General features: G+C 37.2%; 2 protein-coding genes and 1 pseudogene across 4 annotated transcripts in view; 2 read left to right on the top strand and 1 right to left on the bottom strand.

Annotated features, from left to right (window-relative positions):
- The first annotated feature begins 1,740 nt into the window (after positions 1 to 1,740).
- LOC149050223 (DELTA-thalatoxin-Avl2a-like) lies at positions 1,741 to 8,927 on the top strand. Of its 3 annotated transcripts, none has more exons than XM_089195043.1 (2): positions 1,741 to 2,350; positions 7,359 to 8,927. In XM_089195043.1, exon 2 carries the CDS (start codon positions 7,382 to 7,384, stop codon positions 8,798 to 8,800), a length of 1,419 nt encoding a protein of 472 aa, XP_089051169.1. In that variant the 5' UTR covers positions 1,741 to 2,350; positions 7,359 to 7,381; the 3' UTR covers positions 8,801 to 8,927. The 3 variants fall into 3 exon arrangements, with proteins under 3 accessions (XP_089051169.1, XP_089051171.1, XP_089051170.1); XM_089195045.1 differs by lacking the exon at positions 1,741 to 2,350 and adding an exon at positions 2,374 to 5,477; XM_089195044.1 differs by lacking the exon at positions 1,741 to 2,350 and adding an exon at positions 2,374 to 5,600.
- A 5,261-nt stretch (positions 8,928 to 14,188) lies between these two features.
- Positions 14,189 to 18,151, top strand: LOC149050222 (DELTA-alicitoxin-Pse2b-like; annotated as a pseudogene).
- Positions 17,529 to 19,000, bottom strand: part of LOC149050216 (uncharacterized) — a 65,508-nt gene continuing 64,036 nt past the window's right edge. Inside the window, exon 11 of the mRNA XM_089197817.1 lies at positions 17,529 to 17,666. The gene's annotated coding sequence lies outside the window, so the exon portion shown is untranslated. The remainder of the gene's footprint in view (positions 17,667 to 19,000) is intronic.

The following is a 19,000-nucleotide window of genomic DNA, read 5'->3' as shown; positions in this document are numbered from 1 at the left end:
TTAGGAATTTTTCTCCTGTTGAAATTGGTTTGTTCATTCGTACACTCCTTAAATTGAAAACATTCGAAAAGACTTAACTTTGCCTAAAAGTACTACGGTGGAACCTCTCTAAAACGTACACCCTTGGGGCCGGAGGAAATGTCCAGTTTAGAGGGGTGTCCGGTCTACTGAGGTTTTACTCATAAGGCAATTTTATACCGCATATTGTATTGTCTGACTGTAAGTACCAGAACATGGTACACGAGTACCAATAGAGCACATCAGTAAAGGAACAAACAACATGGATCACAAGGAAGCTTTTCAACGTCACTTTATTTGATTTGCAAAAAAATTCAGTGTTACACACAGGTTAATATGATTGCCGCTTTAAAATCATTTAAACATGAAATGTTCAAGATTCTCTTTCTAAATTTCCAAGATGCTTTTGGAAAAAGGAATCCAATGTTAACTGCATCTGATTACAGATGTTGTTGACGCTGTTCAACTATTTTTCTTTTGGTTAAAGGTTTATGTTTTAAAACAACGAGGTTTCTGCAACTTTCCGCACACCAACGGCTCGAGCTTTTCACCAGTGGCACTATACGGAAAACATAGTTGTACCTCTCTCGGTAAAATTTCATTGACGGCGAATTTTTTTTTTATCAAGGCTGGCTTCATTGCTTCAGCGTTGTGGTAAAAAATTAAAATTTCATTCAGCTAATTCGTGCGTTTTACAGTTAATTGACTCTAACTGGAAACTGAAATGGCTTCCTACGAAACAGAGCAACAGCGTGCGTTTTTTACCTTCTTAGTGAAAGGAAATTTTGCCCTTTATATTGTAAACAAGAGGTCGCACGTTTCCTCGTAAACTTAAGGATACATATCTTTAATAATCCTGCGCGACTCGGGCAATTTTCTTTTTTTTTAACAAAGGATCTAAGAGAAGGTAGGAAATTCATTCTGGATCTGGTCAGATACTGACGCACAAAAAAAGAAAAGGACTCAATAACTTTACATGATTAAACTACCACAGGAATAGGGAAAGAATACAACAGTTTAATAAGAATAACTGGTGAAGCATAAACATCGTAAATTTATTTATAGATGTAAAACAGTATCAGCAGTACCTGTGAAAATTATGTGATGAAAATTAAGTTGTAAGACGCCATCATATCGAAAAGAGACTCGGCGATGTCATACCTGCATCAAAAAGTTCAGTTAGAGATGAATTATTCCTGGGAAAAAAATTTTTGGATAACTTAAACGAAGAACTAAAAGCAACTGGTGAAAATAAACCTGCTCCTCAAAATATGCCTCATTATTTGATATTTAACATCGCTGAACGGCACATTGGTGAGTTTTGTACAATTACGAACAGTTTTTTAGACTATTTGTCTTGTTAGGCACCTAAAAAACCTCTGTAGAGCGCGTAACACAAGCCAAAAACACCCTTTCTACAACAACCAGTTACGACTCGACTCGTGGAAGAACGATGTAGCGAAATAGGTGACTACTTCCACAAGCAGACGGCATTTTACTAATTAATTCAACTGAGAAGAAAACCAATGTAGTCTGCAATAATAAAAGTGAACGTAGAACAGACTGAAAGACTCGCTGTATATTACTTCTTTCGTTTTGTAGACGTTCTCTGTTATTGTTTGTTTTGGAGCATCATATTTTGTTTTTTAGTTGAAAGATAAATTCTTAGATATGTTACGTATTTGTACTTCACAAATTGTTCGCAGTGTTCTATACTATCTAGCTTGATCTTTCTTGTTTCTTTTTTTTTTTAATTTTCTTTCCTAATGGTACGGATTCATGTGCCAGAAAAAGCGTTTTTGGAAAGAGCAATTTCCCACCCGCATTACCTCCCTCTAAAGGCCACCTCTCTACAATGGCCACTTTCATCTGTTCAAGGTGGCTGTTCTAGAAAGGTTAGAATGTACTTCAATTATTAACAGAATGTTAAGTGGACCGTTTTGTAAAAGAGGTTATCATTTTACGGTCAAGTTACATCATATTAAAACACGGGTTCCTGCCCAAATCAACCGGTTTAGATTTTCCCGATTCGCCTAATTCCTGTCTGCTTTTTTCAGATGTCAATTAATAGCACATTTTGGACAGCTTGGAACTAAAAAGTGCACAGATCAGGGGGATTACCAGCAAAACTCACTCATACAGGCCAACGAACTGGTGGAGTTTTGTTTTCACCATGGCACCTTTTATTCTATCAGCGGTCTACATGCAAATAATCCCATGAGCTATGACTTTTAAATTAAGGTGCACTTTCTTCTTTAAAAGACAAACGTTTCTCTTGACATCGACTCATTATGAAGTTCAGGGGATAGAGTGTTTTTGAAGAAACCAAAAGGTAAGTATAAAGGAAAGTTTCCCAGAGACCTACTCTACTAAGAACTACTCCTCTATCTAATAGGATTGGCGATTTTTAAAGTTTTTAAGATACATACACTATTTTTAAGATTTCTAATATAAAAATGTTTGCTCGACTCTCCCGTTCTTTTTTTCGGTTCGTTCTGGCGGTTCAAATCGCCAGGCCTGATTTAAAAAAACATGCTTATAAGCCCTACCATTATTTTCGCCTTTGATCGAGGTCTCAAAATCTTTGCTATTCCACACATACAGTCAAAATGTATTTTTCTCGAAGGAGTCTCCAGCAAGTAAATTTACGCGCGCTTTATTTGAACTGCTGCCCTGGCGGCGACTCTGTTAAACGGTTAATTATTCAAGCGGTTGATCTAAAACCAATTTACAAACAAAACTTTAAAAGTAAGTACAGTACAGCACAGCAAGAGAGAGATAGAGAAAAATGAACTTATCGAATAACAGGTGCATTTGTTGTTGGGTTACGTTAGCTGCACTGGATGCGACTTCAAATGTGATTTACGAATGAACTTATGCTTTTACGAGAAAACTGCTGCAAACGATTAATTTTTAACTTTAAATACTGGTTCAAGTACATTATGCAAAATTGAAAAATTAAAACAACGTAAAAGGAAAACAACAGAGAACTTAAAGTCATGTGCTAACAAAGTGGTGTTTCGATCTTACACACAAAGTACACCTTTAGTGTTACACACTTCATGTCGTGAAATATAAAGCTCTGTTGAATTAACCTACATAGAAATGTTTTCCGAAAATCATTACTTCCGTTCATCTGAGGCAAAGGCGAAGTCTAAGTCTTCGGGCACAAGTTTTTTGCGTCACTTTTTCCAAGATTTGGCTCTTTATCACTCAGTTTAAGCTACAATTCTCGAAAAACAAAAACAAAAAAAACACATTAAGAACGAACTATAGTATCCCATAAGACCGTGCCTGGCGGTAGTAATCTTGGTGGTTTTGAAACAGTTTACAGAACACATATTTCATACAGCCATTACGGATCAGAAATAGATGATTAGTTCAGTTCAAGGTGAACGCGGTAGCCTATTGGTTAATTCGCCGGTCGAGGAGTATGTATCACAGTGCCTCTCCTAACCCGGGAGTATAGCATTGAGGTTGGCATTCAGATGGACTGTTATCTCACTCAAGGGGGGGGGGGGGGAGTAATAACACTCCTAGTCGCTTAATGCTATCGAAATGGAGATAAGCTTCATCTGGATGGGTCAATTAGCTCGAGTACAGACTAAAACAACTGTGAGAGGGGAAGAGGGTAGGTAACTTTTAACCTTAACAAGCTACCTGCCAAACGATTACATGACACAAGAGTCACGGTTGTCCGATATATGTAATCTTGTACGGTAACAATCTTTCGAACCCTAATGGTGGTTGTAACGGCTGCCACCCCTTTGCCACCGGACATTGATTCGTTATAAGTTTGTTTCGGTTAAACGGGTTAAACCGCAATAGTGACGTTACTGTTTGTTCATTAGGGACGTGATCTTTAAGTTCCACCCAGAACCACATTCTAGTTAGTTGCCTTGCTTTGGGCTAGCGATAAGACGCGTTTATCGAAAAGCGCCATTTTGCCCACCTTGTCTTGAAGTTCGTTTTGTTCAAACTCTTACAAGCGGGACTGTTATTTAAATGCTTATGTTCCTTTTCTTTGTGCTTGTTTAAACATCTATTCTTTCGGTAGTTTCGCCCAGTTTTTATACCAGTTTCTTTGCAACCTTGTAACACTTGGCTTAGGTTTTTCATGCTTTGTTAGTAAGCTGCTCGTTTTTCCCACTCGGTTATCAGTTTTGTTTGAATTCGTTTTCAAGCGTTTCTCATTTATCCTTTGAAGACAGTCTCTTTGTGAGTTTGTTTTAGAGTTTTAGCTAGTCTTTTGGGATCTCGCTTTTATATCGGAATGATTGGAATGTTGGTTCCTATCTTAGAATTTAGCTTAGCTTCTTCCCTATGATTTCAGGTAAACAGGTAGCACAGTAACAGCACTACCTGTAAATATTGTGTGATAAAAATTGGCTCGTAAAACGCCATCATATCGGGAAGAAATAGTAACACGACAGTGTCATAGCTGCGTCGCAAAATTAATGTCGAAATAATCATTGCTAGAAGAAGACAATTTTGAAAAACTTAACTGATGAACTAAATCCAACTGATATAAAATTGCAAAAATAAAAACGCTCTTAAATACATTTTTTAGTGTTTGGTGTTTGCAAGCGCCTATTGGCTCATTGTTGGGAATTGTACAGTTGCGAACGCTTTGTTAGACGGCACTTAGTCCGATTAAATACCACGATTAGCAATATAAAAGTTGTGTAAAGTGTGTATCACATGACGGAAAGACCCTTTCATCAACGACCAGTAAATCACTCGCGGACGAACGACTCAGCGAAATAGGCGACTACTACTCCCTCAAGCAGAAAAACACTTCACAACCTACTTTAACTAAAGAGGACACCAATTTAGTCTGCAATACTAAAAGTGAACGTAGAACAAACTTACACTCTGTATTAAATTATTTCCTTTGTAAATCTTTTATTTTTTTTTAGCAAATCAGTAAATCACTCGCGGACGATAGGCGACCACCACTCCCTAAAACAGACAACACTTAACAACTTATTTTGACTAAAGGGGACCCCAATTTAGTCTGCAATACTAAACATAGAACAAACTTAGACTCACGATATCAAATTCTTTTGTCTGGAAACCTTTATTTTTCTTGTTTATAATTTGAACCTTTTTTTTTTTGTTTCTGTTTCACCGAAAGTTTTAATTATGTTACGTATTTGTACGCCATAAATCGCTCGCACTGTCCTACACCACCTACCAAGATATATCTAGTTTTTTTTTTTACGGATTCATTAGGATGCCACAAGTCAAGTTAAGTCGACCGGTTGACAAAAAGAAGTTTACTTTTACTGCAGTCGTTTAATTATTAATTTCGCCAGTTACGTCTACTTTTGTCAAAAATCAATTAATACCACATTTTGGACAGCTTGAATACTGAAAAGTGCACTGCGTAGGCGGACTACCAGCAAAAATCACTCATGGAGGACCATGAACTGCCCACATGAAAATGTTCTTATGAGGTATGACTTCTAAATTAAGTAACATTTTATTCTGTAAAAGCCAAACGCAATTCACCACTTCGACACACCGAGATCACACAGAGGTCAGGGAAAAAAGTGTGTTGGACAGATCGATACCATAAGGTGCGTAGATAGAAAAGGTACAACAGGAAATCCTCTTGAGATCATCTGGGAATTCATCTTTGATCCTGCAATTTAGAAAAACTCATAAAGTTAATTTATAAAACACACTTTACAGTTTTTAAGTAATCTCCACTTTTGAACTTTAAAATATTCGACAAAAGTACCAAATCTCACTTAGCCACTTGTAAACAGGATACTGGAGAAGAAGACGACAAGCTGGATTCAAACATCTTGATTTTAGTTTCTTCTGTAAAATTACAACATTTTGTTCAGTGCTTGTGAATTATTTCTTTGTAGAAGACATCAGGGGGTGTTAGTGGTGTAAATAGGCATACAATTTGAAAATTAAAAAGTACATCTCAAGTCCAAAATGCTATTCAGGAAAAACATCTTGCTTTACTAAGAGATCTTAGTGGTTCTATTCTAAGTTGCAATACTAACAGTGTTACAACTGATGGATATTCTACTTAAGGGCATATAGTACTGAGCGTCGTAACCAAATTGAAGCCCGCAATATGGTTAATGAAAGTCACCTGGTTGGATATGGGGTTCAAAAACAAAGGATTATTTGAGATTGCAAGGGTGGGCTTCGGAACTACCTGTCGGTTCAGAGTCAACATACAAACTGTTCGTTCCAGGTCTCATTATTTCTCAAAGAAATTCATCTATAATGCTGACGGTTTTTAAGGGTGCACCCTTTATAAAGAGAATTTTGGTATTTAAAGAACTGATCAGACTGACGTGTTGTAAACAGATCCGTTTACTATTCAAAAGGTTCTTTGAGTGGAAATTCACAAACAGGCTTCCTGTTTAAAGATGTTTCGAATCCAGTCTTATTCAGATGGAAATTTAAAAGCTGGAATTCAAACCAGCTAAAAATGGGATGTTTGACTTCAAGTCACCGAATTTGAAACAAACGCGCAAACTTTAAAATAGACAAAAGCAAATATATAGATAACGCCACTGAAAAGAAGGCAACTGATAAATAAACTCGAAAGAGTGCTTCATTGTAAAGCCCAAAAATTACTTCAAGTGGTAAGTAAAGAAACGTTCGTTATTAAATTACAGAATCATCTAAAGCTTGGAGTGAAATATAGAGGCTTAAGTCAACGTTCGTCGTAAGCCCCTTCATTTAAGAAACAGTTTCTAAAATTTAAAACCTTTGAAAAAGTTATCGTTTTTAAACTACCAGTTCGTTGACAAGAACTTACGAGAAGTCCAAGCAGTGCTACAATACAACTTAACTTAAACATGAGGGTGTGTTTTTGTTTTGGATGCCCTTGTGTTATTTCAACTATTGTAAGAATAATCATCATTTAGTCTTTAATAGGAAACGCCCTACGTCGAATAAAGTTCTATCTGATGAGTCTGTCTTAGTTTTAGCACAGAGCGTTGTTGAGCTTTTCGAGGTGATAAGAACAGGTTGAAACTCATTACAAGACATTCAATACCCAAATTGGAGGACGTCTTTCATGTAACACAAACAAATTTGACATAACTTTTAAGCTGTACCTTTAACTTACCACTGATTCGAAGTCACTTCCGGGGGGTCTTTGTTACGGGGAAATGATCACCGATATCTTACTAACAGCTTAAAAATGCTAGCTTATTATTTGTTTTTCATTTGTGTCAAAACAAACGGTTTAACTGAAGTTTTCTGTTTTCATTAAAACAATTGCTTAACCGCCTCATATTAAACACGTTTTGGTCCCGTTCTGTGGCCACTTTCCATAGTTATTATGCATTTTTTCCCCGCAGATTGTACTTCGAAAAGCAGAATAATGCATGTCTCTTTGGTGCTTCTTGTTTTTGTGTTATACACATTTAAAGAAACATGTGAGGCTACAGTAGCCGAGAATCCTGGGCTGGGAAAAGTAATAGATATTCGAAAAGTCAACTTACTGGCCGACTTCCAGGAGCAAGAGAACAGGATCTTTGAGGAGTTCCCCCAGAAATGTCTCGTAAAGAAAACTTTAAAGTCTTCAAGCAGCCACTTCGAATATTATGCAAATACCAAGGAATTTTATAAATCACTTGCCACCCAGTCAAGCTTGAGCGCCTCTTTGCAGTCCGCCTACTCGTTGGGTGTTACGGTATCAGTAGCAACAAAGAGCAAGAGTTCACAGAACACGGAAGTGAGTGGCATGTCTTTAATCAAGCAGGCGTTAACAGAAAAGGTCTATGTCGATAAAGAATGCCTTCTGAATGACATCACCAGCTTGAAGGAAACATTTCTGAGTGACCTGGAGGACTTGCCCGTAAACATCCAAAATCCTTGGGAACCAAACTCATGGAGAGAGTACCGTAATTTTCTTAAGGAATACGGCTCTCATGCCATAACATCTGTGAAGCGCGGATCAAGATTTCAGCAGATGACATTCGCAGAGAGCTCTAAGGCTTACACTGAAAGAGATTTCCAAGTAAAAGCTTGCGTTTCGGTCGCAGGACCTTCTCAGGTTGGAAAGGTTGGCGTCTCTGCATGTTCAAACGTGAGCCAAAGTGAGATATCCAAAGCGAGCAGGATGAGCACAAGCGAGAAACGCTTCGTCAAAGGTGGAAAAAGGGAAACAAATAGCAAGCTGGCAAACGGGGCGACGTCGGTTGAATTGCTTGGCCAACTAATGAATGAAGCAGATGAATTGCCCGCGTCTGTTCAGCACACCTTCATGGCTATCTGGACCATCCTACAGAGCCGATTTAAACAGGGGTCTCCTAACAATATCCGAGCCACAAACCTCGAGTACTACTACCTTGGGTTCTTGAATTATGGTTGTCCATACATAAGTAACTCTGGACTTGCCATACAAAAATTTGACCATACCAGTGGCTCCAGCGAGGAGTATCCAGAATTCGAGTGTACCCTGGCAAAAGAGGGCTGCCACAGTGACGATGACTGTCACTACAGACCCATTTGGTGTTCATGTCGTGGTCCAACATGTGTCCATTACAAGTCAGTGAAACAAGGTGCAGGTGAAAGTAAGGTAACTGCATACCCAAATACATTTGAAGATTGGGGGTGGCGTGGTTGCGATTGGAAACTTGCGGGATCTTGGTGCATGTGCTATAATGAAAATCGTGATCAGCGGAAAACTGTGTGGTCCTTGCCAAACAGAGATGCCCCTACACATAAAGCATCAACCATATCTGCTGACAAGAAAGGCAGAAGATTAATGTCTCCAAAGTACACCGCTGGAAAATAGAAATGAAAACGAATGAAACTTTAATTTTGGTGCACTTAGATAACTTACCTAATCGTTGAAATTTTTCACGCTTAAGTTAGGACTATGCTTGTGTCTCATTGTGTTTGAATAAAGGATTAAATGGGTACATGTCACTACCTTTGATAGCAACCTCGCCCTGTTTGTGTAGAGATCGTACTGAAAAGCTTTTTTCCGGGAATGAGAGAGAAAGACAAAAACAACTACTCTTAAAATGTAGTATCGATTAAGATTGATCTAAAGTCTCATCCAGGTTAGCCGAATTTTATGGTATTCAAGCCTTGGCAAAAGAAGCAATCCTTTGAATTTCAAGTTTTCATAAATGAGCAGCCTATTCTTCGTGTTTCTGAGACCATGTTTTTGGGTGTTTTATTAGATGACAATTTGACCTGGAAATCGCATATATCCTTAACAGCAAATAAATTATCCAAATCTATAGGTATTATTCATAAATCTAGGTTTTTTCTCTCTACTCACTCCCTTCGTACTTTATACAATTCTATGATCCTTCCATATTTGTATTATTGCAATTTAGCTTGGGCTGGTACCTATAAGTCAAACCTTCAAAGAATTGTAACCTTACAGAAACGCGCGTTAAGAATAGTAAGCAATTCTACATACATTGCCCATACTGGCCCTATTTTAAAGGAACTTAAACTCTTAAAATTTCATGATATCCATTCGTTTCAATTAGGTACTTTTATGTTTTCATTCGAGAACTCTACACTCCTTTCCAAATTCAATAACTTTTTTTTACTGAATAGTCAAATCCACAATTATAATACTAGGAATGCTCAGTCCTTCCGTTTGCCACTGTGCAGAACGAACACCAGGAAGTTTTCAATTTACTTTCAAGGTCCAAACTTTTATAATTCGTTAAATTCTGACATAACTAGTTCTCCCTCCTCCGCTTCTTTTAAAAGAAAGCTTAAGGAATTTCTTCTCTCTAAGTATTAGCTTCTGTAAGGCAGTAATTCTTAACTAACTTACTTAATATGTGTGTGCGTGTGTGTGTGTGTGTACGTGTGCGCGGTCAAAGTTAATTACCATAAGTCCATATTGTAATTCTAATATAAGATTAGTTATTTTAAGTGAGAAAACCTGACTTGTTATAAGCCTCGTGGTTTCTTTCAGGTTTTCTCGCCATTTATTTTCTGTCATCAATTTTCTTCATTTTTTTTTCCATGTGTAAATGTCGTATATGGCAAATAAATATTGTATTGTATTAATTGAATGTTTCGTAAAAGAGACCATAAAGCCTAAGTAAGATCCAGAATGGATTTTCCATCTTCTATTTAGATCCTTTTAACCTGGAAATTGCTGAAAGCACTTAAGGGCCTAAGAAAACCGAGCCTTATTTTGTTTTGGAATTTTTCTTCAGTTAAAATTGGTTTGTACATTCGTACACTCCTTAAAATTGAAAACACTCAGAAAGGCTGAACTTTGCCTATAAGTATTATAATTTCATCGACGGGGAATATCTTTTAGCAGGGCTGGTTTCATTGCTTTAGCGTCGTGGTACAAAATTAAAATTTCATTCAGCTGATTCGTGCGATCTACAGTTAATTGACGCTAACGGAACACTGAAATGGCTTCCTACGAAATTGTGCAATAGCGCGCGTTTTTGACCTTCCTAGTGAAAGGAAATTTTGCCCTTAATATTGTAAACAATAAGTCGCATGTTTCCTCGTAAACGTAAGGAAATATATCTTAAATTATCCTGCGGGACTCGGGCAATTTCCTCAACTTCGGAAAACTCAAGTATTATTTGTGTAAAGTTTGCTCAGCCCATGCGATTACTTCTACAAATTCACTCTTTTCATTCCTCCCTTTCAGTTTATTTTCGAGGTCATAAGCTCGCAGCAATTTAGTTGATTATTAGTTTTTTTCTTTTTCTTATCTTCTTGTTTAGTGATTGCGATCTATGAAATAATCGGGCGTCTATTAACGATTTTTACCCAGTGCGACACAAAAAGGAAAGATGCTAAGACTAATGTCTAAAGAAAGTTTGAGTGGTAATTGGGAACTGACAACAGTAGTTGACCAAAAAAGCAGGCCGTGACGAACGCTGACTATATCGTTAAAAGTCTTCTTATTATTTACGTGGCACATCGTTACAAATAACATGATAACAAAGGATCTAAAAGAAGGAAGGAAATTCATTTTGGATCTGGTTAGATACTGACACACAAAAAAAGGTCTCAAGAACTTATGTAATTAAACTATGACAGGAATAGGTAAAGAATACAACTGTTTAACAAGAATTACTGGTGAAGCATAAACATCGTAAATTTCTTTATACAGGTAAAACAGTATCAGCAGTACCTGTGAATATAATGTTATAACAATTAGGTTGCAAAATTCCATCTTATCGAAAAGAAACACGGTGATGTCATACCTGCATCACAAAGTTCATTTAGAAATGAACTATTCGGGGGAAAAATTTTTTGGTTAACATAACTGAGGAACTAAAAGCAACTGATGGAAATAGACATGCTCCATAAAAAATGTCCTATTGGTTTTTATTTGACATCTGAAAACGAGCCAAAAACACCCTGTCTACAACAACCAGTTATGAATCGACTCGCGGACGAACGATGTAGCGAAATAAGTGACTAATCAAACAAGCAGGCGGCATTTCATAGATTAATTCAACCGAAAAGAAAACCAATGTAGTTTGCAATAATAAAAGTGGACGTAGAACAGACTTAACGACTCACTCTATATTATTCCTACTGTTTTGCACACGTTTTTGTTTTTGTTTGTCTTGGAGCATCTAGCTTGATCTTTCCTGTTTCCTTTTATAAATTTATTTTCATGATGGTACGGATTCACGTTCCAGAAAAAGCGTTTTTGGAAAGAGCAATTTCCTACCCGCATTACTTCCCTCTAAAGGCCACCTCTCTACAATGGCCATTTTCCTCTGTTCAAGGTGGCCGCTATAGAAAGGTTAGACTGTGATAAGAATACATGAAAGTCATATATTTGTACTGCGGAAAATACATTTTAAGCAAATGAAGATCATCGCAGTATATACTCAACTTAAGCAGTTGAGAAATAAGGCCTGAAAAAAATTCAGGCCTGAACGGGAATCGAACCCATGACCTCTGCGAATACCGGTGCAGCGCTCTAACCAACTGAGCTATCAAGCCAACTGGGAGCTGGTCAATTGTGAGTTCGTTATATACCCGTAGATGGAGAAGGTGTGATAAGAATACATGAAAGTCATATATTTGTACTGCGGAAAATACATTTTAAGCAAATGAAGATCATCGCAGTATATACTCAACTTAAGCAGTTGAGAAATAAGGCCTGAAAAAAATTCAGGCCTGAACGGGAATCGAACCCATGACCTCTGCGAATACCGGTGCAGCGCTCTAACCAACTGAGCTATCAAGCCAAGTTAGACTGTACTTCAATTATTAACAGAATGTTAAATGGACTATTTTGTAAAACAGGTCATCATTTTACGGTCAAGTTACATGAAATTAAAACACGGCTTCTTGCCGAAAATAGCCGGTTTAGATTTTCCCGATCTGTCGAATTCTTGATTGGTGAAATTAGTGGAACTAAACGCTTTCTGGTGAAATCCATCACGTTAACAAATACGGATTTCTTCGCGGTCGTTTAATTATTAATTCCGTCAGTCACGTATGCTTTTGTCAGATATCAATTTAAACCACATTTTGGACAGCTTGAAGACTGAAAAGTGCACGAAGCAGGGGGATACCAGCAAAACTAACTCATAGAGTACCATGAACTGGTGGAGTTCTGTTGTCACCATTGCACCTTTTAACCAATCAGCCACCTACATGCAAATAATCCCATGAGCTCTGACTCCTAAATTAAGGTACACTTTATCCTTTACAAGAAAAATGTATCTCTTCACATCGACTCATTATAGAGATCACGGGATAGTGCATTGGAAGACACCAAAAGGTACGTAGATAGGAAAGTTACCCAAAGGCACTTTTATAATAGTTAAGAACTACTCCTCTACCTAATTTAATTGTCGATTTTTTTTTAGATTTATAACATAAAAATGTTTGCCTGAAGTAAAAAATCTCACGTTGCCCCTTGAATAAAAACGAACACGATCAAGAAAATTTAGTTTCCGTGTATAGAATAATTTCTTACAGAAAACATAAAAAAGTTTTAGTACTTCAAATTGGGAGTGCGAACAATAAAAACTCGCTTTTAACAAATACATGCGTGAATCCAAAAGGTTTATCACAAAACACTTTTTTTGTTTTAAGAGGTTTCATTAGTTTCATTCCAAGTTGAAATTCTTACTGGGTTACTATTGATGAATCGATATTCAACTTTCAGGCATTTTTAAATGAAAGAGTCCCTGTCCTATTTGACGCCTATAGCAGGGTCAAAGAATGTGGTCGGCTACGGGAGATAAAAAACAAAGTTTTTTTTTCCATAAGAACGAGACCTTTTAACTTAAGTGAAAACACTCGTAATATTTGGTATCTTGCCAAAATAACAGGGCAAGAAGGGTACTTAAACAAGGTGACCATTGACAAATGGCGATCGGCGCAGAAAATGTTGATTCATCGTGTGGTTTAAACTTCCGGCTGAGGGAAGTCTTGAGAAGGGCTACAAAGTTGTCGGCAATAGTCACAGGCGGTAGTAATCATCAGAATTAAGTGAGAAGCTGTTGTCAGTCGAGCGTTTAAAGTCCGGTTCATGTAAGCTGATTGGTCAGTTTGTTAATGGCAATGATACTCAAGTCGTTTAGGTCGGTCGTGATTGGTCAGTTTTGGTTCGTCGGCAATACTAGGTAGTTCTGTTCGGTTTGGTCACTTTCTACGAATTCGTGTTCTTTTCGTGTTATTTTAATTAGCCTCTGAAATTCTCAGAGTGGGTTTTGAAACTAGGGGCTAATTTAGTTTTATCAACTGAGTTGAAAAGGTAAATTGGCGAATTCATAGGCTAAATAACCCTCGGTTTTGAAATGACCAACAGGCCATTTCAAAGCAGATAACATGTTCAAAGTCATGCAAACTGTTCGTTTGAGTATCATTATTTTTGAAAGATATTCATCCACAATTTTGACGGCTTGTAAGGGTGCAATCTTTCTCAAGAGAATCTTGGTACTTAAATGATCTGATCAAATTGGCGTGTACTCAACGCTTTTGCTTAATTATTCGTTAACGCCTTTGAGTGAAAATTCAGAGACAAGCTTCCCGTTTAAAGATATCTCGAAAACTAGTTAAAAATGGAATTTTGGTCTTAGAGCCACTAAATTGGAAAAAAAAATGCGATCTTAAAATTAGAAAAAGGAAATTCTCTGAAACCCAGGGAGTACATACTGTAAAACTATTTACTACACCACATAAACAAAAGAAAGAAAGAAAAATAATGACAAAAAAAGTAGAAGGAGTGCTTCATTACACTACTCAAGAAAAGATGACTAGGTAAAAGCGATTAAAACTCGCTATACAGAAATGTGCGAAACTTAATTAACTTAGGTCTGATCAAATTCTGAAGGATCTTCAGAGCATTAGAGATATCAAGAACTTTAAGAAAATATTATGTAACAGTATATCTAATGATTAGACAACATTGGCTTTTCGTTATTAATTATGATTATAAATTATGATTGTAATTACCCATAATGTGTATGTAAGTATGCATGCAGATTCGCTACTGCAACAGAAACTGAAGACTACTTAGCTGCTCTGAGAGATTTACGTTACGTTGCACTATATTAACTTCGCACACGTTACGCTAGGGAAAGATGATAAGGAGGAGTCTCCATAGGTAACAGTAGTTTATCAAGAGAACGTTGGTTGGTGGTGTAACTTCATCGCGGTGTTGATTGGAGGTGATACCAGTTTCAAACATGATATATGAATACAATTTCACAGTCGACAATTTTCTCAACAGTCTGGTCCACGTCTATTATTCAGCATATAGGTAGATTACTCTAGTTTCTAGATTTCTAAGCCTCAACTGTGCTAATCTTCCTTTGCAGATTGAACTAACTCTGATAACATTTTTTCGAGTGAAAACTGCAGCCATGTTTCTCCTTATTATAATGGCTATGTACCTGACAGCCATTTCTTCTGCCCAAGAAGTTAAAGGAAACAAACGAACCGAAGCCACAAAGGAAACAAACGAACCGAAGCCACAAAGGAAACAGCAGAGCTTGGAAAAGCGTTAAACCTTCACAAGACCAACATATTAGAAGATTTCAAGGAACGCGAAGCAAGTATTTTTGAGCTTTTCCCTGAAGAATGCTTCAAAAAAGAAAAGCTTAACATCTCCAAAAGTTATTACAATTATTATGAAAGTACCAAGGCGTTTTACTCAAAGTTGGCCACATCAACAGGCTTGGAGGTCTCGCAGGAATCGACTTATTCCCTGGGAGTTACACTGAATAGTGTAACAAAGAGAACAAATTCAAAAGAATCGAATTTGAGCGGCATCTCTCTAGTAGTCGAAGCATTAGTTAAAAAGCTTCGCCTAAGCAGAGACTGTTTAAACGATGACAAGCACAACTTTAAGAAGAGCTTTATTGCTGACCTAGAGCGACTTCCGTTGAAAATAAATCGAAAATCGGTTGCAAAATTCGGTTGCAAAATTCATGGCGGTCCTACCATGATTTCCTAGAAGAGTACGGCTCCCACGTTGTTACTTCCGTTTTGCGTGGATCAAGGATCAAACAGATGTCATTTACACGAAGTTCAAAAAGCTACAGTGAAAGAGAGCTACAGGTCAAAGCCTGCGTTCCTTAGCTGGAACTATATCCGCTGGAAATATTGGTGTGTCTGCATGCACCAATGTCACCAAAAGCGAGTCGTATAAAGCGTACCAGATGAGCACCACTGATAAGCGGATCGTTCGAGGGGGAAGCAGCGCCACTCGTAATAAGCTGTTACACGACATGTCGAAGGAACTTATCGAGAGACTTATGAATGAAGCTAGTGAAACCCATTCGTCTGTTCAGCACACCTTTAGAGCGGTGTGGCAAATCTTACAGAGCCGTTTTACCTCAGGTTCACCAAACTACGTCAGAGCCTTAAACCTTCAGTACTACTATCTCGGATACTTGAACTATGGTTGTCATTATCAAGAAAGAAGAGGACTTGCCTTTCAGAAATTCGACTACACAAAACGTACTTCCGACAACTATTCGGAATTCGTGTGTTCATTGGCTAGAGGAGGTTGTCACAGTGACAATGACTGCCACTACAGACCGGTTTGGTGTGCGTGTCGTGGCGAGACGTGTGTTCGCTACGTGAAAGAGAAACAAGATACAGGTGTGTCAAAAGTAAAAACAACTCCAAACATCGGTTCCTGGGGTGATATGGGATGGCACGGTTGTGATTGGAGAGTCTGGGCGTCTTATTGTGCTTGCTATAACTATGATAGACATGTGAGGAGGGTCGTGTGGTCTTTGCCCAGCAGAGATGTCGCATCAGACAAACTCCTTATTCATCATAGCGACCATCACAAAGCTAAGCATCAAGGGCTGATTAAAGAGGAAGGGAGTGCTGAAAAATCGTAACAATGAGATATATTGTAAGCAGAAACATAACGGTGAATTGTCAATCGTTTAAATTTGATTGCATTGATGCAGATTGAAATGAAGAAATGAATATCTTAAAGCAATTTTAAGTTAATGTCGTAAAAAGGTTTGTGGTTATTTATAGTGGTTAAAAATATTAAATTAAAACAAAAGAAACAACTGGTGTCACACTTACAATGGAAAAAATTTGAAACTTCCTTAGAAATCTGTCAAAGAAAAAAAAAAAGTAAAGTAAAGGAAAACTCGAAATTTTCGAAGACAAAGCTCATTTAAATACGGCCAACTGTTTTAATGAAGATTATAAATAATTTTGAAACTGAAATGGTTATTATTTAGTGTTTTGAAGGATCCAGCATTGACTAAATACATCAATCGATCCGTCGAAAGAAATAATTTAATATTCGTTCTAGACTCGGCTATTTTTCGACTAAGTATCGTATGTTATAATATGATTCTCGCTGCTCTCTCGCGTTGAGCTGTGTAACATAAATGTCGGCTTTTTTTCGTAATTCTGTAGTCTTAAATAAACTCATTATGGTTTCCCGGTGAAAGAGAATGATGAACTGGTGTAGGCTTGTTTTCACCATTAAACATTTTAACCTATCAGCTCCATACATCTTATTCTCTCTTTCACCTGTCACACCTAAATTAACCTTTGTTTGTGATTTGTAAAAGCAACACCCAACCCACTAAATCGAAACATTACAGATACTTCGGTGTATTGGAAAGAATATGCGAAACTTTCTAAAACGAATCCCAGCTTTGGTATATTTAGGTGTTTATCTGTAATACTGTTACTCTTTATCACTCTTCAGCTTCATTAGGCTGTCTCAGTTTGTGGACTGAAAGGATTCTTTAAAATTGGCGATGCGTATTTTAAAAACTAATCTTGCACAATTGCACCAAATAAATTATGCGAAAAATATTTTTTCTTTTTCAAGAGGTTTGAGTCGTTGCATGACAAGTTGTAATACTAGCACTCCCATTACTAATGAATATATATTCCACAAGGAGGAAAAATCATCGCTAAGTCGGGATTGAAAGCTAACAGCGAAAAAAAAAACACTTAACTGGCAAACATTTTTTGAGAGAGGACCTCGAACCCTTCTAACTCCATTTAACTGGCCACGTTTAATGCGGCTGCAGTTGGTTTAGAGATTAGCGAACGATAATTATTTTCGCACGTTATCACAGGGATTTTTTTTGTATCAAACTCTGTAGTAAGGATCTGACAGAGAAGTACCATAACTTCATCTCTTCTTTTTGGAGCACCAAAACTGCCTCGGGCCATATTCCAACACGGCACTGGAAAGGAAAGGAGAGACCTCACGTAAGAGCCTTAGCCCTGTAATAGTGATACCTTTGTATCTTTAACGAACGTAAAAATTTAATCTCTTTATTGACTTAAATAAAATACAACATTAATGTGGCAGGTAGATTTTCCCTCATTTAAGTTTTCTTCCCACTTTTTTCTTCACATTTTGATAGTAATTAGTTTATGTTCTGAGTAAAAGGTCCATTCCAACCTTTGCCAATATGGATCCGCTAATCGGTCTTCAAGTTTAGATAAAACTTATATTATCATTCTTATTTTTATAATCCTTGTTATCATTATTAGTATCATCATCATCTTTGGGACAATCATCATTATAATCCTCGTAATAAGCATAGACGAATAAGATTCCCCGTCACCAAAACAAGGGAGGGTGTATTTTTCTCTAACTTAGATTTATTTTCTACTTAAGCTAAAAGTTTCCTCGAATAGGTTCGATATGGTAAAATTGGTCAAATTGGTAATAAGTTGACCTTTGTAGTGAAATCCATTAACTTAATGGAGTACAGGTGCGTACCTGTTCTCTTTCCTTAAATCATTTAATCATCAGGTTACTAAGTTAGGAACGCTTTTGGCACATATCAATTAAAAGTCCACTTTGAAGACTAACAGAGTATAACGCAGGCCACGGTAGCACTACAGAACTTACTCATGTGTCGATAAACTGGTGGAACATTAAACCTTTTAACCTCTGAATTGCCTACATGCAAATATTATGTGACCTATGACTCCTAAATTAAGCTTGGTTCCATCTTTTAAAGCCAAACATATATCATATCAACCACAAATTACAGATTCTAACATTCTAACAGGAAGAACTGGAAGATTCGACCCAATAGGGTGGGTAGATAGCAACGCTACATGAGAGATCCTAAAAATAAACTAATCATGCTGTCATACTTTAAAGTAACTAAGTTTCACTTGTTGTTGATATTGGTTGTTTTGCCGGATACAAGCCTCAGGTTACTAAGTAAATAGGCATAAAATTTGAAAATTTCGGATTTGAAAAGTACACCCCAAATCCCAAAGGCTATTTAGGAAAAACATGTTACTTTACTAAGAGATCTAAGTGCAACAGTAGCAGTGTTACAACTGATGGATATTCTACTTAAAGGCATATAGTACTGAGCGTCGTAACCAAATTGAAGCCCGCAATAAGGTTAAAGAAAGTCACCTGGTTGGATATGGGGTTCAAAAACAAAGGATTATTTGAGATTGCAAGGGTGGGCTTCGTAACTGCCTGTCGGTTCAGAGTCAACATACAGACTGTTCGTTCCAGGTCTCATTATTTCTCAAGGAAATTCAT

The sequence above is a fragment of the Pocillopora damicornis genome, chromosome 2 (genome assembly GCF_964200805.1).
Source record: "Pocillopora damicornis chromosome 2, jaPocDami1.2, whole genome shotgun sequence".
In the NCBI taxonomy this organism is placed as follows: Eukaryota; Metazoa; Cnidaria; class Anthozoa; order Scleractinia; family Pocilloporidae; genus Pocillopora; species Pocillopora damicornis.
Note: the sequence above shows the minus strand (reverse complement) of the source record. Positions and strands in the feature narration are given on the sequence as shown.

What these genes read in the sequence shown, in the direction of transcription:
- LOC149050223 (XM_089195043.1), top strand. Translation starts at nt 7,382, where the DNA reads ATGCATGTCTCTTTGGTGCTTCTTGTTTTTGTGTTATACACATTTAAA.